Consider the following 24,562-nt stretch of genomic DNA (forward strand, 5'->3'; position numbering starts at 1 on the left):
AGCGTTGCCAGAACCCGTTCAGACTCCGGGGGAGAGCGCGGGTTCTGCTTGTCACTGCCTGACTCCCATCACCTCCCCTTGCAGGAAATCGCTGCCATGGTGGCTACGGAGTTTGCACTGCAGACGAGGCTGGATGCTGTGGCCCAGGCAGTGGTTGACCGCGTCCGAAGGATACATCGCGACACCTTCATCAGTGGAGGCGAAAGGTCAAAGTTTTGTGACAGACACGAGGACATGACCCTCCTCATTCGAAACTTCAACTACCCTCTGGGGGAGATGAGCCAAACGTCCACAAGCCCGACCCAAGGTAAATGAGACCACCATGTGTTGTTTGGGTATTGTCTGCATCGTCACAGCCGATCACTGAGCCAACTCCTGGCATTTGGCCCGGCTGAGTTCTTGGTGCTTGTGGTTTAGCTCTGTTGCTTTGGACATCAGGTGAAGTTGAAGGACTGGCACTTTGACCGTTGTAGTGTAGCTTCGATGATGTCACGTGTGGCCAAACTTTGCCTGTTTCTTACACTGTTGGTTGCATGGCCTCAACCAGCACAGAAACCAAAGGGTTAACTGTTGCGGCAGATGGCACACTAACCACACAAGTTCTGAAGGAAGGATGACATCTAAAAGCAAAAGCACCTGTTTGCATTCCATTATACCCTTCCTCTGAGCAACTGTTGCTGATGACGGTAAGGCTGAGTGTACGTACAGACTGCTCAGCTGCAGAAGCCGTAAGAACAGAGCCTGATTTATCTTTGCCAGGGGGTCCCATGAACAGATTTCTGCCTCACAGTCTATAATCTGCTGCTTCACTGAGTTTTTCCATGCCACGCACTCTTCGCCCCTTATCTAGCAATAGGAGACATGGTGCAGTGTTAGGGGAGATTAATTCTCCATGCTGGTAGCATGTAAGACAAGGGCCAGGAACACGGGAGTACCTGACCTGACACAGTATGTACGTCGTATTTCTGTGCCCATTGGAATCCAGTTTGACTGCCAAATACCACATGAGACCATGAAGGGTCTCGGCCTGAAACATCGCTAGTTTGTTCATTTCCATGGATGCTGCCTGACCTGCTGAGTTCTTCCAGCATTTTGTGTGTGTTCCTACAAACTAAAGGCAACTGATTATTAAGCAGAGTAACAACAGGGAGCTGCCTAGAAAGATAATGAGAAAGAAGATTGTAGACAAATGTGGAAGATATGGAGAAAGCTTTAGTAACACACACGAAATGCTGGAGGAACTCAGCAGGTCAGGCAGCATCCATGGAAATGCATAAACTTTTCTTTGGCTTCCAGCAGGGTACAAATATCAATTTTAACCGACATTTCGATGATCAACTGCCATCTTCAGGGACGTTTCAGGCCAGGACCATTCATCGGGACTGGAAAGGAAGGGGATAGATGCCAGAATAAAAAGGTGAAGGGGAGGGGAAGGAGGCTTGCTAGAAGGTGAGAGGTGAAGCCAGGTGGGTAGTAAAGGTAAAGGGCTGGAGAGGAAAGAATCTGATAGGAGAGGAGAGTGGACCATGAGAGAAAGGGAAGGGGGAGGGAGCCCAGGTGGAAGTGATAGGCAGGTGACAAGAGTTAAGAGGCCAGAGTGTGGGATAGAAGAGGAGTGCAGGGGGGAGGGACTTTTTTTTAAACCAGAAGTAGAAATCGATATTCATGCCTTCATCTCTACCCAGGCAGAATATAAGGTGTTGCTTTTCCACCCTGAGAGTGGCCTCATTGTGACACAAGAGGAGGCCAAGGACCTTATCATTTGCATAATGACCAAGGGGCATGTGGCACTGTAGTGTAGCAGCTAGCATAACACTGCAACACCAGCGGCGGGGTTCAATTCCCAGTAATGTTTGTACGTTATCCCTGTGACTATGTGGGTTCCCCCTTGTGCTCCAGTTTCCTCCCACATTCTAAAGGCATACGGGGTAGGATTAGTAAGTTATGGGCACACTATGTTGGCGCCGGAAGCATTGGCAACATTCGCGGGCTGCTCCCAGCGCAGTCCTGGACAGCGTTGGTTGTTGATACAAATGATGCTTTTCACTGTCCATGTCCATTTCGATGTTCATGTGACAAGCAAAGCTAATCTTTAGAATTGGAAAACCATTAAAGAGCAGGCTTTAAAGGATGTTCAGGAATGATTTATAAAGAGCTCGTTGAATCTTTGAACACAGTAAAATCTATGATAAAGCGGCCTTGCTGTTTATGAGGGAGTTGAGGGTTTCGGGAAAAGGGTTGGGAAGTGAAGCTGATCAAGCAATGATCTTACTGAATGGTTCAAGATTAAAGTTCCAAGTCCATTTATTATTAAAGAATGCATAAATTATACAACCTTGAGAGGTAGCCATAAAGCAAGAAACCCAAGATAACCCAATTAAAAAATAAATAAAAGACCAACTCCTGATTTGCAAGAGAAAGAAAAAAAAAACAAAACGTGCAAACATCTGAAGCAAACAACAACGTCCTGAGCCAAAACTGAGTCCTTAGATCTGACCCTGGTACAGCCCAGAGAAGGTCGAAAGCCTCGCTTATCAGTTGATTATATTAGCAGACACCTAATGCTGACATATCCCGAAGGAGTTGGGACATTTGGTTGCCATTGCTTTTCTCTTATTATTGGAATTAATGGTTAATCACTCTTGAAGGTTATGCTTACTGGCTAGAATTCAGTGATAAAGCTAATAATGCCACAGAGCACATTTTTTAAGGATGAATTAAGAGCTTGAAAATGGATCAGGGTGACATCTGAAAGGTAGGACATGAGGTTGTGCAAGCTTCCAGCTCATGCTCTTAATAGCAGAATGCATTCTGGAATGGTTCCAGTACATCAGAGGAGGATAATGCAGTCCTTTGGATTGGAAGGTGACATGAAGGATTCAGTGAAATACGGGTCTATTAGTTTAATAACAATTATTAGTCTTGCGGTTGATACCTCAGGTAGAGGAGGGCCTATTGCAGACAGGATAGAAAGGATGTAGCTTGTCTCCCAAAGAGCATTTGGGGAGCTGCCATCCAAGATTGCTGCCTCTTGTAGTATCAGTAATGGAATCAGTTGGATTGAGAGCTAGCTGGCAGGTCCTGGGATCTGCTTGGAGGTCGGTACTCCGCAAGCATTCGGCTGAAACTGTTGCTTTTCACTGTTTTAATAATGAACTTGTTTTCAGTATTGGGAAAGGCTGCGGATAAAGTGGGACTTAGGGCTGTGGGCTTCAGGCCAGTTCTGATGACTGGCAAAAGTATGTAAACTGGCACGGTAGGGAAATGGAACATTGAACCTGCTCGCACTCTTCAGGGGAAAAGATTTTAAAGCAGGTGGGTGGAGTTGTACAGTGGAAAGAAAAATGGAGTACAAGGACAGAAGTATGAGTGGGCCTTCTGGCTCTGAACCTGTACTGCCTTTCATCAAGATCACAGTTTGTGACCGACCTGTGCACCATTTCTGCTGCACTCTTACCATATACGTTGATTCTTTTAATGTCCGGAAATACAACTATCCCTCTTTTGAATGTTTTAGTGACTGAGCCTTGACCTCCATCAAGGGTAGAGAATTGCAAGGATTCACTGCACTCTCCACGTCTCCGTTCTGAACAGCCACCTGCTATTCTAAGATTGAGAGTCCTCGTTTTGGACTTCCCAACTTGGAGAAACAACTTTCTCTGTATCCAGCTATCAAGCCCTGTTAGAATTTTGTAAGTTTCAATTACATTCTCTAAACTAGAGAAGAGAAACCCAACCTTCTCAAATCTGTCCTAGCAAATGTCTAGTGAATTTTCACTGCATTCCTTCCATACCAAGCATATCTATCTTTTAGATGGAGATAACAGAGCTGTAGATTCATTATTATTAGTGCCCTCTAGTAATAAGAGACAGCATATTTTTTCTTCACTGATTGCTTCTTGTTGTCGTTCTGCGAGAGGTGTACAAGGACTCCCAGATCCCTTAGAACATCAACATTGTGCATTCTTTCAAAGTTCAAGGTAACATTTATTGTCAGAGTACATCCTTGTCACCACTTGCAACCCTGAGGTTCTTTTTCCTGTGGGCATACTCAGCAAATACATAGAACAGTAACTGTAAACAGGATCAATGAACAACCAGTCCTGCCAAAGGATCTCGGCCCGAAACACCGACTGTACTCTTTTCCATAGATGCTGCCTGGCCTGCTGAGTTCTTCCAGCATTGTGTTTGTGTTGTGTGGTCTCCCAGCATCTGCAGATTTTCTCTTGTTTGAAACTGTGCATATATGTCGCCATATACAACCCTGAGATTCATTTTCTTGTGGGCATACTTAACAAGTCTATGCTATGATTATTATTCTAGAGTAAATGAAAGACTGCCCCAACTAGGGTGTTCAATCAGAGTGCCCTTTCAGAAGTTATTCCCTTTGGTTCAAGAGCCTGATGGTTGAGGGGTAATAACTATTCCTGAACCTGGTGGTGTGAGTCCTGAGCCTCTTGTACCTTCTTCCTGGTGGCAGCAGCAAGAAGCTGGGTGGTGGGAGTCCCTGATGATGGATGCTGCTTTCCTGCGACAGTGTGTCATGTAGATGTGCTCAATGACTGGGAGGCCTTTACCGAGCCATATCTACTACTTTTTGTAGGGTTTTCTGTTCAAGGGCATTGGTCTTTCTATACTGGACTGTGATGCAACCGTCAATGTACTCTCCACTGCACGTCTGTAGAAGTTTGTCAAAGCCTTGCTGAATCTCCGCAAACTCTTAAGGATGTAGAGGTGCTACTTTTTTTCATAACTGAACTTGTATGCTGGGCCCAGGACAGGTCCTCTGTAATAATGACACCTAGGAATTTAACATTGCTGACTCTCTTCATCTCTGATCCTCTGAAGAGGTCTGGTTCATGGACCTCTGGTTTCCTTCTCCTGAAATCTATAATCCATTCCTTGGTCTTGCTGACATTGAGCTGAGAGGTTGTTGTTACGACACCACTCAGCTAGGTATTCATTCTTTTCCCCCAGGTGCTGATTCATCACCACCTTTGATTCGCCCTACCACAGTGGTGTCATCAGCAGGCTTGAATATGGCATTGGAGCTGTGTTTAGCCGCACAGTATGAAATAAAATACTGCCTACGTTTCAATGGCCAAATTATCGCTAGATTCTCTACTGGGTCTTAAACCAATTTTAACTTGGTCAAAGTTTAACTGTTCCATCGTTGTCACTGGGCAGGAACACCACCACACAGACTTCAATTTCACCAAACCATGCTACAGAAAAAGGCAGCCGAGACCATCAAGTCCACATCAACCATGATGTTACCCCAGGCTGCTGTGGGAGGCGAGGGAGGAGATTGCTGAGCCTCTGGCGATGATCTTTGCATCATCAATGGGGGCGGGAGAGGTTCCAGAGGATTGGAGGGTTGCGGATGTTGTTCCCTTATTCAAGAAAGGGAGTAGAGATAGCCCAGGAAATTATAGACCAAAGATCCTGAGAGGCAGGACTTATGAACATTTGGAGAGGTATAATATGATTAGGAATAGTCAGCATGGCTTTGTCAAGGGCGGGTCATGCCTTATGAGCCTGATTGAACTTTTTGAGGATGTGACTAAACACATTGATGAAGGTAGAGCAGTAGATGTATATGGATTTCAGCAAGGTATTTGATAAGGTACCCCATGCAAGGCTTATTGAGAAAGTAAGGGAGCATGGGATCCAAGGGGACCTTGCTTTGTGGATCCAGAACTGGTTTGCCCACAGAAGGCAAAGAGTAGTTGTAGATGGGTCATATTCTGCATGGAGGTCAGTGACCAGTGGTGTGCCTCAGGGATCTGTTCTGGGATCCTTACTCTTCATGATGTTTATAAATGATCTGGATGAGGAAGTGGAGGGATGGGTTAGTAAATTTGCTGATGACACAAAGGTTAGGGGTGTTATGGATAGTGTGGAGGGCTGTCAGAGGTCACGGTGGGACATTGATGGGATGCAAAACTGGGCTGAGAAGTGGCAGATGGAGTTCAACCCAGATAAATGTGAAGTGGTTCATTTTGGTAGGTCAAATATGATGGCAGAATATAGTATTAATGGTAAGACTCTTGGCAGTGTGGAGGATCAGAGGGATCTTGGGGTCAGAGTCCATAGGACACTCAAAGCTGCTGCGCAGGTTAACTCTGGTTAATAAGGCATACGGTGTATTGGCCTTCATCAATCGTGGAATTGAATTTAGGAGCGGAGACGTAATGTTGCAGCTATATAGGACCCTGGTCAGACCCCACTTGGAGTACAGTGCTCAGTTCTGGTCGCCTCACTACAGGAAGGATGTGGAAACCATAGAAAGGGTGCAGAGGAGATTTACAAGGATGTTGTCTGAATTGGGGAGCATGCCTTATGAAAACAGGTTGAGTGAACACCACCTCTTCTCCTTGGAGCGACGGAGAATGAGAGGTGACCTGACAGAGGTGTATAAGATGATGAGAGGCATTGATCGTGTGGATAGTCAGAGGCTTTTTCCCAGGGCTGAAATGGCTGCCACAAGAGGGCACAAGTTTAAGGTGCTTGGGAGTAGGTACAGAGGAGATGTCAGGGGTGAGTTTTTTACGCAGAGAGTGGTGAGTGCATGGAATGAGCTGCCGGCAATGGTGCTAGAGGTGGATACGATAGGGTCGTTTAAGAGACTTTTGGATAGGTACATGGAGCTTAGAAAAATAGAGGGCAATGGGTAACCCTGTTAATTTCTAAGGTAGGGACATGTTCGGCACAGCTTTGTGGGCCGAAGGGCCTGTATTGTGCTGTAGGCTTTCTGTTTCTAACCACCTATTTACACTAGTCCTACATTAATCCCAGTTTTCCATCTCCCCTCATTCTCATCAGTTCTTCCTGAATTCTACTGCTCACATACACGCAAGATGAAATTTAAACAAAGAATGTGCAGACTCTACTCAGATGGAACCGGACATTCGACCTACATGCAGGTTGCTGGAACTTAGAAGCTGCTGCGGTACACCACTACGACATTAAGCACCTTGTGATATTTCTTTTGTGCTGGCAGGAACTCCTATGGAGAAGCGGCACGGTAGTATGGTTAGCACTACGGTTTACAGTACAGGCGACCCAGGTTCAAATCCCGCTGCTGCCTGCAAGGAGTTTGTACATTCTCCCCGTGACTGCGTGGGTTTCCTCCGGCTGCCCTGGTTTCCTCCCACAGTCCCACCATTTAGTAGGTTAATTGGCCATTATAAATTTTCCCTGGAATGGCCTATTCTACGTCATATCTCAGGAAATCAATAAATAAATAGAACAGTGGAAACAGATACAGTAGTGATTTTCAAAATAGAACTGGGTTATTAAAAATTAGAGGTATTTGCAGAATGACAAGGGCTGGTAGAACCAGTTGGTTTGTTCAGAGTCAGTACAGGCAAGGCAGTCACCTTTTTTTCGTCAGTTCATCTCCAGTTGATCACTGGCATCTATTGTCCATCATTGTGTTTCTGGCCTTTCAGAACATTCAGAGTCAGCCACCTTGGAGGGTACAGACTCAGACATTGGCCATTTGGGGCAAGGACACAGATCTCATTCCCTGTACCAACAAGGGAAAATCTGCAGGTGCTGGAAATCCAAGCAACACACACAAAATGCAAGAGGAACTCAGCAGGCCAGGCAGCATCTATGGAAAAGAGTAAACGTTTGAAGTCTCGGGCCAAGACCCTTCATCAGAACTGGACAAAAAAGATGAGGAGTCAGAGTAAGAAGATGAGGGGAGGGGAAGAAGAAACACAAGGTGAAATGTGAAACTGGGAGGGGTGAAGTAAAGAGCTGGGAAGTTGATTAGTGAAGGAGATACAGGGCTGGAGAAGGGGGAGTTTGATAGCAGAGGACAGAAGGCCCTGGAAGAAAGAAAGGGGGGAGGAGCACCAGAGCAAGGTGATGGGCAGGTAAGGAGATAAGGTGAGAGAGGGAAATGGGAATGGGGAAGGTGGGGTGGGGGGGAGCCTTCACCAGAAGTTTGAGAACTCAATGTTCATGCCATCAGGTTGGAGGCTACTCAGAAGGAATATAAAGTGTTATTCCTCCAACCTGAGTGTGGCCTCATTGCGACAGTAGAGGAGGCAATAGAATGACATGTCGGAATGGGAATGGGAAGTGGAATTAATATGGATGACCTCTGGGAGATCCTGTTTTTTCTGGCAGATGGAGCATTGGTGCTCGGTGAAGTGGTCTCCCAATCTGTGTGGAGTCTCCCCGATATGCAGGAGACCACACAGCTACACCGAGAGCACCGGACACAGTAGGTAACCCCCAACAGACTCATAGGTGAAGTGTCCCTCACCTGGAAGGACTGTTTGGGGCCCTGAATGGTAGTGAGGGAGGAGGTGTAAGGGCAGGTGTAGCAGTTGTTCCACTTGCAAGGGTAAGTGCCAAGAGGGAGATCAGTAGGGAAGGGCAAATGGACAAGGGAGTTATGTAGGGAGCAATCCTTGCAGAAAGTGGGAGAAAAAGATGTGTTTGGTGGTGGGATCACAATGAGGCCACATTTCGGTTGGAGAAGCAACACCTTGTATTCCATCTGGGTATCCTCTAACTTGATGGCATGAACATCGATTTCTTGAACTTCCAGTAAACCCCACCTCCCCCCCCCTTCACCATTCCCTATTCCCATTTCCCCCCTCGCCGTATCTCCTTACCCACCCATCACCTCCCTCTGGTGCTCCTCCCCTTCTCTTTCTTCCATGGCCTTCTGTACTCTCCTATCAGATTCTCCCTTCTCCAGCCCTGTATCTCTTTCACCAGTCGACTTCTCAGCTCTTTACTTCACCCCTCCCCCCCCCAGTTTCACCTATGACCTCGTGGTTCTTGCTCCTCTCTCCCGCTCGTCCCACCTTCCTCATCTTTATTTCCAGTCCTGACGAAGGGTCTCGGCCCAAAACAGCGACGGTACTCTTTCCCATAGATGCTGCCCAGCCTGCTGAGTTCCTCCCGCATTTTGTGTGTGTTGCTTTCATTCTTCGGCGGTTATTTGTGAACCAAGTGAGTCTTACAACAAACTAAAGGTTAACTGTGCAGGCTCTTTGAATTTGAGATTTATTTAATTACTGAAATTTCCCCAGCTGCTATTGTGGAATTTGAACTCTGAATAGTCCAGTCATTGGAAGATAGTCCTTTCATTTAGCTGTACATTACTACACCGTTTTGAGCTGCATGAAGCTTGGCAAACAGTGCACCTGTTGACAATTTTTGTTACTAGTTTAACCAGCATCTGCAGAATTACTAGTCCTTCATTTTAAGAGTCAAGTGAAACAGATATCTTCCCTTATCAGTTCACACAGGTTTGTAAAGCAAGGTAAAGAAACACTGGGAATCCGAAAGTATCAATATCAGCTTCTGCTCGCGATTGCTAAAGTAAACGTACTTGAAGTGTGAAGACGTTCAAAAGAAAAGAAAGAATGTTGCTATGTGAATCTTGCATTTGTCCATATTTTCCTAACTGCAGTAAAGTGCTGTGACATATACATTGGCATTTAATGATAAATTAAGGTTTCCAATTTTGTATATCAGTGAACACGAGAAAACCTGCAGATGCTTGAACACCAAAGCAACACGCACAAAATGCTGGAGGAACTCAGCAGGCCGGGCAGCATCAACGGAAAGGGCAGTCGACGTTTCAGGTGGAGACCCTTCATCAGGGCCGGAAGGGAAGGGGAGAAGTCAGAGTAAGAAGGTGGGGGAGGGTGGAAGAAGTACAAGGGGGCAGGTGGCTCTCATGGTCAAAGAGGCGGAGGGCAACGGGGGGGTGGGGGGAGCAGTGAGAGAATGTTTCACTGAAGGGCAGACATCCCTCAGAAGAGACTTCACAGTCATTGTAGAATCACAAACACAAGAAAATCTGCTACTGCTGAAAATCCAAAGCAACATGCACCTTGCCACCTTGTACTACTTCCTCCCAGTCCCACCACCACCTTCCTGCACTGACTTCTCCCCTTCCTTTCCAGTCGCGATGAAGGGTCTCAACCCAGAAGATCACCTGTTTACTCTTCTCCAAAGATGCTGCCTGACCTGCTGAGTTCCTCCAGCAATTTGTGCACGTTGCTTTGTATATCTTTGAGCTTTCTTTAAATAAAGGCATCCGTTAGTCTTGCGAGACCATGGATCTGCGCCTGGAAAGTCTTCCCTCTCCATGACACCGATGTTGTCCAAGGGAAGGGCATTAGGACCCATACAGCTTGGCACCAGTGTCGTCGCAGAGCAATATGTGATTAAGTGCCTTGCTCAGGGACACAACACGTTCCCCCGGCTGGGGCTCGAACTCACGACCTTCAGGTAGCTAGTCCAATGCCTTAACCACTTGGCCACATGCCCACTGTCTTTAAATAATCTTCAGTTTCAATCTTCTGATGTACAAAATAGAAACAGGCATTGGTTCTAGGAGCTCTTGAGCCTGCTACATTAGGTAGTGGATAAAGGTCTTGGCTTCACTTTCCAGTCCAAACTTAAAGTCGCTTACTTTGTTTGGAGTTAGAAAAAAGAGTTTCATAAGCATACGCATTAAAGGATCATTAAGAATTTCTTTCTTTTTAAATCTTTTTATTGAGTAAGTATACAAAAAAGGTAAGCCATATAAACATTAATACAATGTTAAAGTATAATAAAATTCCAAAAGATATCAATACCAAAAAGAAAATACTACAAACAATGTAATTTAAGCATAAGAAACCAAGATAACATAATAGTATACTAAATTTTATATATATCAATGGAAAAAAAAGAAAAAAAAAAACCCCAAAAAAAAACCCACCGTGCAGCTAACTAAAAGCAAGGCAAAGCAATGGGCTAACTTGAAACCAAACAGAGTTAAACTTAAAATCACGTCCTCAATCCCGACCTCCATTAAAAACAGTGAAAAAAAAACAAGAAGGGTAAATATTACATTAAATGAAAATATCGAATAAAAGGTCCCCAAATCTGTTCAAATTTAAATGAAGAATCATAAAGGTTACTTCTAATTTTCTCCAAATTCAAACATAAAATCGTCTGAGAAAACCAAAAAAAGGTAGTTGGAGCATTAAGCTCTTTCCAATGTTGTAAAATACATCTTTTCGCCATTAAAGTAAGAAATGCAATCATTCTACGGGCTGAAGGGGAAAGATTACTAGAAATTTTAGGTAGTCCAAAGATAGCAGTAATAGGGTGAGGAGAGATATCTATATTTAGTACCTTAGAAATAATATTGAAAATATCTCTCCAAAAAGTTTCCAAAGTAGGGCAAGACCAAAACATATGAGTTAAAGAGGCTATCTGCCCCGAACATCTATCACAGAAAGGATTAATATGCGAGTAAAAACGCGCTAACTTATCTTTGGACATATGTGCTCTATGAACCACTTTAAATTGAATTAGGGAATGTTTAGCACAAATAGAGGAAGTATTAACTAATTGTAAAATCTGCCCCCAATCATCCACAGAAATGGTAAGCCCCAATTCCTGTTCCCAATCTACCCTAATCTTATCAAATGAAGCTTTCCTAAGTTTCATAATAATATTATAAATCATAGCCGATGCACCTTTCTGACATGGATTAAGGTTAATTATCGAATCTAAAATATATGTAGGAGGAAGCATTGGAAAGGAAGAAAGTATAGTACTTAGGAAATTTCTAACTTGTAAATATCTAAAAAAATGTATTCTTGATAAGTTATATTTATTAGATAATTGTTCAAAAGACATAAGGGAACCATCTAAAAATAAATCCAAAAACCGTAAAATACCCTTAGTCTTCCAAGTTTGAAAAGCGCGATCCGTAAAAGAGGGAGGAAAAAATATGTTACCTAAAATAGGAATCGCTAACCCGAATTGATTAAGATCAAAAAGTTTTCTGAATTGAAACCAAATGCGCAAAGCATATTTAACTATCGGGTTAGAGACCTGCTTAAGACGTTTCGAATCAAAAGGGAGAGAGGAGCCTAAAATAGAACCAAGTGTATAACCCTGAACAGATTGTAATTCCAATGCTACCCATTTAGGAATAGATAGTATGTCCTGGTCAAGTAACCAAAATTTCATATGTCGAATATTAATAGCCCAATAATAGAATCTAAAGTTAGGTAATGCTAAACCTCCATCTCTCTTAGCTTTCTGTAAATGTATTTTACCCAGTCTCGGATTCTTATTCTGCCAAATAAATGAAGAAATTTTAGAGTCAACTTTATCAAAAAAAGATTTAGGAACGAAAATTGGTAATGCCTGAAACACATATAAAAATTTTGGCAAAAAAAACATCTTAACTGCATTAATACGACCAATCAAAGTTAAATATAAGGGAAACCATTTAGATGAAAGTTGAGTAATATGGTCTATTAATGGTAAAAAGTTAGTCTTAAATAAATCTTTGTATTTACAAGTAATTTTAATCCCAAGATATGAAAAGTAATTATTAATCAATTTAAATGGAAATTTATAATATAAGGGAAGATGTTTATTAATCGGAAAAAGTTCACTCTTACTAAGATTTAATTTATAACCTGAGAAAAGACCAAATTGTGCTAATAACTCTAAAACAGCAGGAATGGATCTCTCAGGATTAGAAATATATAAAAGTAAATCATCAGCATAGAGTGATAATTTATGGGACTTTAATCCCCGAGTTATCCCAGTAATATTTGAAGATTCTCGAATAGCAATTGCAAGAGGTTCTAATGCAATATCAAATAATAGGGGACTAAGAGGACAGCCTTGTCGAGTACCACGAAAGAGAGGAAAAAAAGGTGAGTTTAAAGAGTTAGTACGAACCGAGGCTACAGGGGAGTGATATAACAGTTTAATCCAGGATATAAATTTCAAGCTAAAATTAAACATTTCAAGCACCTTAAATAAATAAGGCCATTCTACTCTATCAAAAGCTTTCTCGGCATCTAAAGAAATAACACACTCAGGAACATTTTGTGAGGAAGTATAAACGATATTTAACAATGTACGAATATTATAAAAAGAGTAACGACCTTTAATAAAACCCGTTTGGTCTTCCGAAATAATAGAAGGAAGTACTTTTTCTAGTCTATTTGCTAATAACTTAGAAAAAACTTTAGAATCAACATTTAATAAAGATATTGGTCTATAAGATGCACATTGAGCAGGGTCTTTATCCTTCTTTAGTATTAGAGAAATTGATGCTCTATTAAAAGATTCAGGAAGTTTACCAAGTTTCAAAGAAGCCTCAAAAACCCTACAGAGCCAAGGAATCAATAAAGAAGCAAAACATTTATAAAATTCAACGGTAAACCCATCAGGGCCAGGAGCTTTCCCCAGATTCATAGAAAAAATAACATTCTTAATCTCATCCATTGTAATGGAAGTATCTAATAAAGAAGACATATCCTGTGAAATCTGAGGGAAGTCTAACTTATCTAAAAAATCATTCATATATTTAGAATCCCGAGGAGACTCTGATTGATATAAAGAAGAATAAAAATCACAAAAGGTTTGATTAATCCCCACATGATCCAGTATCAATCGATCATTTTGGTTATAAATCTGATTGATTTGAGATTTAACATAATTAGATTTCAATTGATTAGCCAGCAGCTTGCCAATTTTGTCACTGTGAACATAAAAGTCACTTCTTGTTTTCTTTAATTGGTTTACAATCGAGGACGAGAGTAGTAAACTGTGTTCCATTTGAAGTTCAGTTCTTTGTTTGTATAACTCCTCAGAAGGAGCCATAACATATTTCTTATCAATTTCTTTAATCTTGTCCACGATTGCCATCTCCTCCTGCTTCTGTTTCTTCCTCAAAGCAACAGAATACGAAATAATCTGACCCCGAATATAGGCTTTAAAAGTGTCCCAAAGAGTGTTAACCGAAATATCTTCTGTATGGTTAATTGTAAAAAAAAGCTCAATCTGTTCATTCATAAAATTAACAAAGTCCGAGTCCTGAAGCAACAGCGAATTAAAACGCCATTGTCTATTATTTGGTATATTGGCCATAATTTTAATAGAAAGCTTAAGTGGAGCATGATCCGAAATGGTTATAGAATCATAATCACATTTAATCACTGAAGGAATAAGACGAGAATCAATGAAAAAATAATCAATTCTTGAATAGGAATGATGAACATGTGAAAAGAAGGAAAAATCTTTTTCCTGAGGATGCAGAAAACGCCAAATGTCCGTCGACCCAGAATCAGAAAGGAAAAAATTAATCAGATTTGCAGATTTATTAGGTAAAGTCCGTAAAGGAGCCGAATGGTCCAAAGCTGGAGACAAACAGGTATTAAGATCTCCGCCCCAAATCAATGAAAACTCGTTCAAATTCGGAAACTGATCAAACAATGATTTATAAAATTCCGGACAATCCATATTAGGAGCATAAACATTAACCAAAACTACTTTTTTATTAAATAGTAAACCACTAACCAATAAAAATCTACCATTCGGATCAGAGATAATATCCTGTTGTATAAAAGTAACTGAGGAATTTATAAAAATAGAGACGCCTCGAATCTTAGCATTGGAGTTCGAATGAAATTGTTGTCCCTTCCAGAATTTGAAAAAACGTAGTCTGTCCCCCCTCCGTACATGGGTCTCTTGTAAAAATAAAATTTGTGCTTTAAGTCTCCGGAACACTTTAAAAACTTTTTTCCTTTTAATAGGATGATTAAGACCATTAGTATTCCAGGAGACAAAATTAATAATAGACTCCATAAATCCTAAAGTCAACCCACAACAAGGAGGATTGACGATAGGCGCGACCCACAAACCCGGAGAGGAAACAGAACATACAAAAGATACCGGGAAAAAGGACGCAACCAATACTTCAATAATGTATATAGCCCAAAGAGAAACAAACTAAAACGTGAAGCCCCTCCCACCACCCCCCCGCCCCAAGACCCCAAGGCAAAATCTAAAGCAGACCCGCCAGAGAGAAGCAAGCGCTAAAACTACCCCCATGACTTCCGGTATACGCTCCCTAAAAAAAAAGGTATAAATATGAAAAGGATCAGCTAATTGTAAAACAGTAAAAAAGTAAATAAAAAAAAGTTAGCTCAATTAAAATACACACAGAACAGAACAAAAGCCGGAAAATATATATTTTAAAAAACCACAATAAACCTCAAACCCATGAATAGACACAGCAACTAGAAAAAATATGATTATTGACATAAAGTGGTTATAAAAAGCAAAACAGAATAAAATTTTAAAAAAACTACAAAATTTAAGGCCACACAGGAAATACGTAAGATGACAAAAGGGAAGTAACCACCCAGAATCCCCTGGGAAAAGAAAGAAATGACGCAGTTAAAAAGAAAGTTTAGCAACCATATTAAGAAATCAAAAATAAATTTTTCTGCCCAGATAGGACACGAAAAAGTTAAAACCAACCAATTCACAGCCTCCGATCAACGGAGATAATTAAAAAAAGGCAATTAAGATGTTGAACATGAAAGTTGATCCAGATAACTCTGGGCATCCGATGGAGAATCAAAAAAACGAAGGGCTCCATCTAACATGCGAATCCTTAGACGTGCAGGGTACAGCAGCGCTGGTCTTAAATCCATCTTATAGAATTCCGACATCACGGATCTGTAATGAACGCGTTGGTCCCAGATTGGTTTACTGAAATCTTCCACGAATCGGAACTTAAGATCCGAAAAATCAATGAAACCTTTAGATCGAGCGAATCGAAACAGTCTCTCCTTGTCTTGAAAATAATGAAAACGTAAAATAACATGCCTAGGTCTATCTGACCTAGACGAGTATGATGGGATTCTGTGAACACGATCCAGTAGCGGTGGTTGGTCAGGAAATACAGTAGGGAATGCATCTTTTAAAAGTTGAGAGAAATATTTCATGGGGTTGTTGGATTCCACAGCTTCCCTCACCCCGATCATTCGTAAATTCTGCTGTCGCATTCTAGATTCCAAGTCAGAGTTTTTAAAAGTCAAAAAGTCAAGTTTCTTCTTCATTACATTAATTGTTTCTTCGATTTTCCCCATCCTAAGCTCACTTTGTTGCACGAATTTTTGAAGATCAGATATAGCCGACTGATGTTCCGCAATACATGTTTGCATCTTATCAATTGAATCGGCAATTTTCTGGAAATTAGTTGAGATTTCCGTATGAATCAGGTCTTTAACAGAGCCTGCAATTTCCGTACGAATCATCTCCCTAACAGAGGTTGAAATTTCCCTCTGAATTAACTCCGATATCGCTTTCAAAGTCACCGGTGATTCAGTCGGGGGGAAATCCGTAGCTTTCGGTTTAACCGGAGGTTTACCATCCTTGCCGTTTTTCCCGTTCTTAGACATAGCAGATCTAAGTATCATCCAATTGTCGGAGAATTCAGTTTAATTCAAAGTATTGTAAGAATTGATGCCTTAATGGTTAATTAAAGTATAGCTGACCATAGAGAAAAAAAAAACTCAGAGGTAATGGAGCGAGTCAAGAACGCGACTTCACTCCATGGGCGCTACCGGAAGTCTGGATCATTAAGAATTTAAAGGATAGAAATGCACATTCACGGCACTCTTGAGTGGAGAGGATTTTGTCCATCTCAGTTTAGAGACCTGCTGTGTAATTCATCATTGTTAATTTGAACAAAAATGTTTCAGCATTTCCTTTAGCTGGCCCCAATTTTAGAATCTTATCATCTACCGTCACGCTTCTTCAGCCATTTCCAGGATCCAGTAAGGGCACTTACTCTTCTGCGGTCGAGTGAGAGTAGGTTAAATTAGCCCACTCTGAGTTCCTAACATCAGTGGAAAATAAGTCAGCCTTATCCCAAAATTCAATCTGATGCGTCCTCATTTCACCACCTCGAAAGCAAGCTTTGTCCTCCTCAACAAGGAGAGGATGGTCAACATGCTTCAGGTGTGACCTCATTGAAGCACAAATACAGTAAGACTTCCTTTCACCTTGCTGCAAAGACCTTTACAATTGTTATTAGAATTGCCCTCTTTACCTATATGTTTCACCTAATCTATCTGAACAACTTCTAATTGTTTCCCACTAATTTAAAACAAAACATCAGAATCAGGTTTAATATCATAGTCCTTTGTTATGAAATTGGTTAACTTTGTGGCAACAGTACAATGAATAATATTTTAAAAAGCTGTAAATTGCAGTAAATGTATATTAAATAGTTAAATTAAATAAGTAGTGCAAGAACAGAAATAAAAAGCATTGAGTTAGTGTTCATGGGTTCAATGTCCATTCAGAGATCAGTTGGCAGAAGGTAAGAAACTGTTCCTGAATCGTTTTGTGCACTTTTAGTTTTCTGCACCTCCTTCCTGATGGTAACAGTAACAAGAGGCATGCCCTGGGTGTTGGGGGCCCTTACTGATGGATGCCGCCTTATTTGAGGCACTGCTCCTTGAAGATGTCTTGGATACTACAGGGGCTAGTATCCATGATGGAGATGACTAATTTTACAACTCTCTGTAGCTTTTATCGATCCTGTGCAGTCTCCTCCCCCCACTCCCATAGCAGATGGTGATGCAGCCAGTCAGAATTCTCTCCACAGTACACCTGTAGAAATTTTGGAGAGCATAGGTGATAATTCAAGTGTCCTCAAATTCCTAATGAAATATAGCTGCTCTCTTGCCTTCTTTATAGTTGCATCGATATGTCGGGTGCGGATTATGTCCTCAGAGATATTCTCCTGCCAGGAACTTGAAATTGCTCGCTCTCTCCACTTCTGACCCCTCTATGAGGATTGGTTTGTGTTCCCTCATCTTACCCTTTCTGAAGCCACAATCAGCTCTTTGGTCTTACTGACATTGAGTGGGAGGTTGTTGCTGTGACACCACTCAATTAGCTGGTACATCTCACTCCCGTACAGCCTCTCATCACCATCTGAGATCGTGCCAACAATAGTTGTATCATCAGCAAATTTATAGATAGCATTAAAAACATAGGTCATATGGAAATAACTAACCTCAATTACCCATGTTCTCAGCCCACACTACTTTGACCTTTCAGTTAAAGAGCTTTTAGATTAATTTTTCAAAAATTTGGCATTGCAAGTTGGGTATATTTTACCCTCTCTGTCGTCCTTGAGAAGACGGTGGTGAACTGCCTTCTTAAATCTGGTGAGGTTTCTACTGGGCTGGGAGTCCCATTGTTCACACTGAACTGTAAAGAAATAGAAAGAAAAAATTAGGGATTTGTATGAATGAAGAGAATTCTGCATGTGCCTGAAGAGAACACGGGTGTGAGAATAAACTGGGCTGGTCGTCACTTTTTCTGTTGTGCATGTCGCACAATGCAGTGGGGAGAGTGAAGTTGAAACATACCCTTCTCCTGTTTGCTGTTTAATTGCGCTCCACCATGCATGACTGCAGGATTGCAGAGTCCCATCTGATCTGGTTACCTCTGTCCATTACCTGTAGTTTCATTACTTTAGCCTATTGTGGTTCTGAGCTGCGCTGGACCAGGTTGTTACCTCATTTTTAGATATTCTTGTACTGCTCCCAGAGGACCTCACAGGCAGTCACAAAACAAAGACTCTTCTCAGAGCTGCCAAAAGCCTATATTAAGGAAATACCTGTACCTAACACAGTTTGTATGGACTGGGTTGTTTGTGTTTAACTTGATTCTAGTTTTGAACCACCAGAACTGCTTTGAGTCTGTCCCATTTAGTGTGGTAAGTGTCATTGGGGTGGAGACTGGATTTTTGTCTCCACGAGGACTGTGCAGTGCTAGTTTATATCATTGCTCTCATGAACAGATTCATCAAGACGCAAATAGATTGAAAGGCCTAGAGTAAACATGGAGAGTGGGAGAGACTAGGACCAGAGGGCACAACCTTAGGTTAGAAGGTCATCCTTTCAGAACAGAGATAAGGAGAAATTTCTTTAGCCAAAGGATTGTGAATCTGTGGAATTTATTGCCACGGCTGTATAGGCCAAGTCATTGGGTCTGTTTAAAGTGGAGCTTGATAGGTATTCTTCTGCCTTTTCCCCACACACTTTTGGTGACCTTACTAATTCTTGATTAATCAGGGCGTCAGAGATTATGGGGAGAAGGCAGGAGAATGTGATTGAGAGGGAAAGCACTGTAAATCAGCCCCGATGGAATGCAGAGCAGACTTGATGGGCTAAATAGCCTAGTTCTGCTGCTCTGGCTTATGGTCTCTAGGCCGGCTAGGATAAGGTATAATTGGAAGGGACAAAGTAAATCTGACCAGCTCGAAGGAAGCTAATGATCATGATGACATTTTACCACAAACTGATGTGATGACTTTTAAAAATTACAGATTATTAAAGCAGCTGCTGTGTTTTGTGAACTGGTTCAGGAATTGAATCACTGTCACACCTCCAGGCTCTGCAAATTCCTTGCATTGACTCGATCTGCTCTCCCACCCAACTTGGTATCACCAGAAAACTTGGGCCAGTTCCACCGAGCCCAACCATTAGAGATAAATAAAGCCTCTATGCTTGAGGCATTTGAAGAGGCATCTTGAAGGAAGCAAAACCAGTTCCCACTTTGAAGCCACCATGTTATTGTGTGAATTGGGAGGTCTGGCACTCTGCATTCCAGTGAGATACAGACTTGTGGGTCTGACTGCAGTTCATCATCTGATAGGGAGGGTCAGTTAGTTTTCCAGTTAAATGTATCAGTTAGAACCCACAATTGTGAATTTAATCCCTGCAAGGCTGGATGCAGGGCTGGTTCTTGGTGATACCTCTGGGATGGTTGTCACTTGTAGATTGGCTGTTTACTAAAGCCTGGATTGAGTTGTGCAGAGATCACTGCATATAACCCACCTGGGCTTCGATTAAGATGACTTGAATTAATTTTAATGACTAAGAAGGGGACTTTAGATTAAATTTGCAGAATTTGTTTGGATGTTCAGCTACTTTGTCTGTGCAGGAGATGATGTGGGGGGGTGGGGTGGTGTTGGTGAAGAGAACAGTGTGTATTGTAATACACAAAGGTTAGAGCAGAGGGGAACCTCTACACATGTGTATGTTTGCCTTAATTGTTCATCTGTCTTTCCAGGGGGTCGAATCTACCCAGTCTCCGTCCCTTACACCAGCACACAAGGAACTCTGGGGAAAACCAGTGTCACACTCTCCCTGGTGATGCCATCCCAGAATCAGATGATGAACGGTAATCACAGCAACTCGACAGGGGACGAGACCACACCCACACTCACAAACAGGTATGTGTCCTGAGTACAGGCACACTGAGTGCAGGTGAAGGCGGCTATGGGATTACCTGCTGTAAGTGTTTGCTACTACAGCAACAGCAACTGCTATAAACTTCACTATCACAGGATGTCTTTTGTGTTCTGTAGCAGAAGGTGTATTTGGAGTGGTGGGGTAAAGGACAGAGTAATGTCCGACACTTCCTACACTTGACGGGCAGATGCCTGACATACTTGTGCCTCGGCCAAGCTGTATATCATGCCAAGTGCCCTGGGTGCATGGGACCCTAAGCTGCTGTCCCACAGGGGAGAGAATCCATGTCTGGCATGTCTGGGGCCGTGTCGTTTGAGGTGGGAAGTTGGCAGCTTGCGGGAGGGGGGAGAGGGAGTAAGGTAGGGGCTACCGGTGTCAATCGGGTTGGAAGGTCAGAGCTGGGTGTTGCTCAGGGAGGGAGAGAGAGCAGGCTCTGGCCAGAGGCCAGATGACCACCTTTTGACTCGTCTCAGTGCCAGGTTGAAATATCCAGAGATGCAGAAATGCTTTTACTGGGTGTTGAAGTGATGCTGTATTGTTAGTCTGTACTGAGGCTCCGCAGTGGGAGCTCTGGATGTCATCCTCTGCTTTTGACCACCTCTCCCCAGCTCCAGCACACACCACCACTGCCAAATCATTACCATGCTTCTCATCCACTTTGACGTCCCCACCCTGCCAGTAGCTTGACTGTCTTCACCTCACAGCATTAGCTCCATTTGTACACTTTTTCCCCACCTCTCTCTCTCCAACTCCCGCCCAACACCAGCTGGACTGCGACAGACTTCGTGGTGGGTGCTATGTTATGTCACCTTCTGCTCAGTCAGCAGAGTTCCTTCCCTGAGTCACGTTAATTAATCAAACAATTCTTCTGTTGATTCCACACAGGTTATTCCAGATTTACTTATTTAGGTTTGTTAGTCTCTGCATCTGCTGTGATAGCTTTTTAATGTATGTCCCGATCACAAGTGTTCCTCTGTGGATTGCTAGCTCCAGATCATCATTGCAGACTGCTGCAGGTGCAGTGTCTGCCAGGGAGGTGTCAGCACATGGCAGCTTCAGCCGTATGCTCACGGTTTGGGAACAAGGGACCTCAGTGGCCTCTGATATGAAACAGCCGTGCTTCCTTTCAGAGCAGAGGGGGCTTGGAAAGGATTTAATCGAGAGTTTAAAGTCATGAGGAGTTTAGATAACTAAAAGGACAGTTAATCCACTGGCTAATGGTTTAAGTTGTACTATGCACCCTCTTGTTTGACGGCATAATGCGGACATAACGACTGTCTTTCTGATTTCTTTCCAGCCAAAGTCCAACAGCCACGTTGCAGTCTACCAACACGCACACACATAGCAGTAGCTCCAGCTCGGGTGATGGGCAGGGCCACCTGTTCCACCGGCACCGGCTCCCTCACACCCTTCAGCCTGACCAAGACGGCCGCGTCGAGCCCTACGTCGACTTCTTGGAATTCTACAGACTCTGGACTGTGGACCACAATGAGCAGACCCTTGCTGGAGTCCAGTAGGTGACTGGTCAACACTGCCTCTGGCCACAGTTCAGCTGCTGGGAGCCTCTGGGTTGTGACATAAAGCGAACCCTGCCTGCGTCACTGATTTCATCAGCTTTCCACGAGTGACTGGAGCTGAACGTCAGCCAAGTCTTCAGGACTGCCCATTCTCCCAAACGACAGCAGCTAACCACAGCTGTGGTCAGGACACCAGAGCCCTGCAGATGGAGAGGAATATCTGAATGTGTGCGCGTGCTGGGATTGGGCCAGCTTCATCTGTGGTGACCTTCACAACCAAATAGTTTGCCTGCTGTATAAGCTGTGACGTGATGATTGGCCCATGAGATGCAAAGCAGCTCCCAGGGAACAGATGGCTGAGGTTGCTTAACTTGGGAAATCTTCTGACGAACTCTTAAGTTCTGGGTGTATGTTCAGGAGGTGATACAAATTCCTGTTGTTAGATCGAGCATCCTAACAAGTGTTTTTAAACTGCTGGTCTATGCTATCAGTGGCTGCAGTCAGCATCCCAGGCAATGACGCTGCAAATAAAAGACGTTCTCCTGCCACTCAGCCAGCCTTTCCTTGTGATCTTTATCTGAAGGGGACGAGGCACATGTCCGCGAGCATGTGAATGACTGGGAGATGTAAACAGAATGTTACAGTAAATGAAAATTTTTTTAAAAACACAACTGCAGGTACTGGAAACCTAAAATAAAGAGTTAAAATGCTGGAAAGGCTCATCTGGTCAGGCAGCCTCTGTGGAATGAGAAACGGTTAAGCCTCAGAGTTCTCCCATTAGTCATTTAACCAGTGAACTGCAACTTATCTCCACAGTATTCCTGGCGCCTCCCTATCGCAAGTATTTACTTTGTCCTACCCATCCCTTCTCCAATGTAAAACTTTCGTTTTTACCCAGTTCTGACAAAGGATTTTTGACCTGAGTCTTTATCCTTGTTTCTCCTGCACAGTTGCTGCTGAGCTGTTTTCAGCATTTTCTGCTTTCATTTCTAACATCATCGTGTTTGTTTTCAGTTTCAAGGTCGTGTATCTTTTCCAGTTATCGTCTGTTTGTCTCCTGTCTACTAAGATAGGATTTTCTTCTACTGTTGTGCTTCGTCACAATGATGCAGTGTTTGCTGGCTAGGATTAGGAATTGTTATCAGAATTTTTTGGAGGGTAACTCTGGGTTGTGGTGCAGTGTTTGAGGATGTTGTGACTGTGAACAAAGTCACCGGGAGGCACTGGTGATATCGAAGTCTTTACTTAGCACACAGCAGACATCATACTGGAGAAACTCTTGGGAGAAAAGGCTTCCTAAGCTCAAAGTACATTACATTTTTATACCGTTAAGATCAATGGTAACTCGATACAGCTTCAATAGTTACAATGATATCATTTACTTCAATACTTTGGGTTGACAATGCTTCACTTAAGTTATGTACAAGTTTCAAACACCTAAGTCTTCACACCAACACTCCAGATGCCCTAGATTGAATATTAATTGCATTGCCTCTCATTCTTGCATGTGAAGACATCTCAAGTCAGCAGATGTTTCCTGGTTTGCAATTGACCCCAGTCTGCAGCTTCAGGAAGTCCATTGCTGTGAGTGGCATTTGAAGGTCAACCTGCAACCCACATTCAAATCTGAAGACTGGTTGCTTTTGAAATTAATATTTTCTATGTGCTATAACTGCAGAATACACCCTAACAAGGGTACAGTTGCGGGAAAAAGTTTGTGAACGCTTTGCAATTACCTGGTTTTCTGCATTAGTTACTCGAAATGTGGTTTGATCTTCAGCTAAATCACAATAATTGACAAACACAATCTGCCTGAACTAATAACAGCACAAACAATTGTACTTTTCGTCAATACAGAGCACACCATTTAAACAATCACAGTCTAGGTTCAAAAGGGTATGTGAACCTCTGTGGTAATGCCTTCTACAAAAGCTATTTGAAGTCAGGTGTTCCAATCAATGAGATGAGACTGGATGTGTGGGTTGTAGAGGTCCCCTGCCCTATAAAAAAGACACGCAAAGTCAGGTTACTGTCAAAGCCTGCTCTTCTCAAGAAAGATCTGTTTATGTGCACCATGCCTTGATCAAAACAACTTTCAGAGGACCTTAGAAGAAGAGTGGTAGAGATGCATGAAGCTGGAAGAGGCTACAAAAGAATTTCTAAAGACCTGAGTGTTCATCAGTCCACAGTAAGAGAAATTGTCTACAAATGGAGGAAATTCAGTACTTTTGCTGCTGTCCCTAGGAGTGGACATCTTACAAAGATCACACCAAGAACACAACATGCAGTGCTGAAGGAGGTGAAAAAGAACCCAACGTAACAGCAAAAGACCTGAAGAAATCTCTAGAACTTGCTGAAGTCTCTGTTCACTTGTCCACTATAAGGAAAGCACTGAACAAGAATAGTGTTCATGGAGGGACACCACAGAGGAAACCACTGATCTCCAAAAAAAAAAAATTGCTGCACGTCTCAAGTTTGCAGAAGACCACCTGGATGTTTCACAACATGTCTGGGATAATGTTCTGTGGACAGATGAGACAAAAGTTGAACTTTTTGGCAGAAATGTACACCGCTATGTTTGGCGGTGAAAGGGCACTGCACACCAACACCAAAACCTCATCCCAACTGAAGTATGGTGGAAGGACATACGGTTTGGGGCTGTTTTGATGAATCAGGGCCTAGAAAGCTTGCAATTGTTGAGGGATCAATGAATTCAAAATTGTGTCAAGACATTTTACAGGAGAATGTCAGGGTAACAGTCCCTCATCTGAAGCTTAATAGAATGATGCAACAAGACGATGATATGAAACACAAGAGTAAATCAACAACAGAGTGGTTTAAAAAGAAAACTCATGTTTTGGAATGGCTGAGTCAGAGTCCAGACCTTAACCCAATTGAGATGCTGTGGCATGAAGA

General features: G+C 42.7%; 1 protein-coding gene across 3 annotated transcripts in view; it reads left to right on the plus strand.

Moving 5' to 3' along the window:
- Nucleotides 1-22,620, plus strand: part of tab1 (TGF-beta activated kinase 1/MAP3K7 binding protein 1) — a 52,962-nt gene extending 30,342 nt beyond the window's left edge. For 2 of the 3 annotated variants that reach the window (XM_063062610.1, XM_063062607.1), the window contains exons 9-11: nucleotides 85-307; nucleotides 19,948-20,110; nucleotides 21,427-22,620. In XM_063062610.1, the coding sequence (XP_062918680.1) occupies nucleotides 85-307; nucleotides 19,948-20,110; nucleotides 21,427-21,646 (606 nt within the window). In that variant the 3' untranslated portion in view covers nucleotides 21,647-22,620. The remainder of the gene's footprint in view (nucleotides 1-84; nucleotides 308-19,947; nucleotides 20,111-21,426) is intronic. The other variant, XM_063062609.1, reaches the window with a different exon arrangement.
- The last annotated feature ends 1,942 nt before the right edge of the window (nucleotides 22,621-24,562 follow it).

Source organism: Mobula hypostoma, chromosome 11 (assembly GCF_963921235.1).
Source record: "Mobula hypostoma chromosome 11, sMobHyp1.1, whole genome shotgun sequence".
NCBI lineage: Eukaryota > Metazoa > Chordata > Chondrichthyes > Myliobatiformes > Myliobatidae > Mobula > Mobula hypostoma.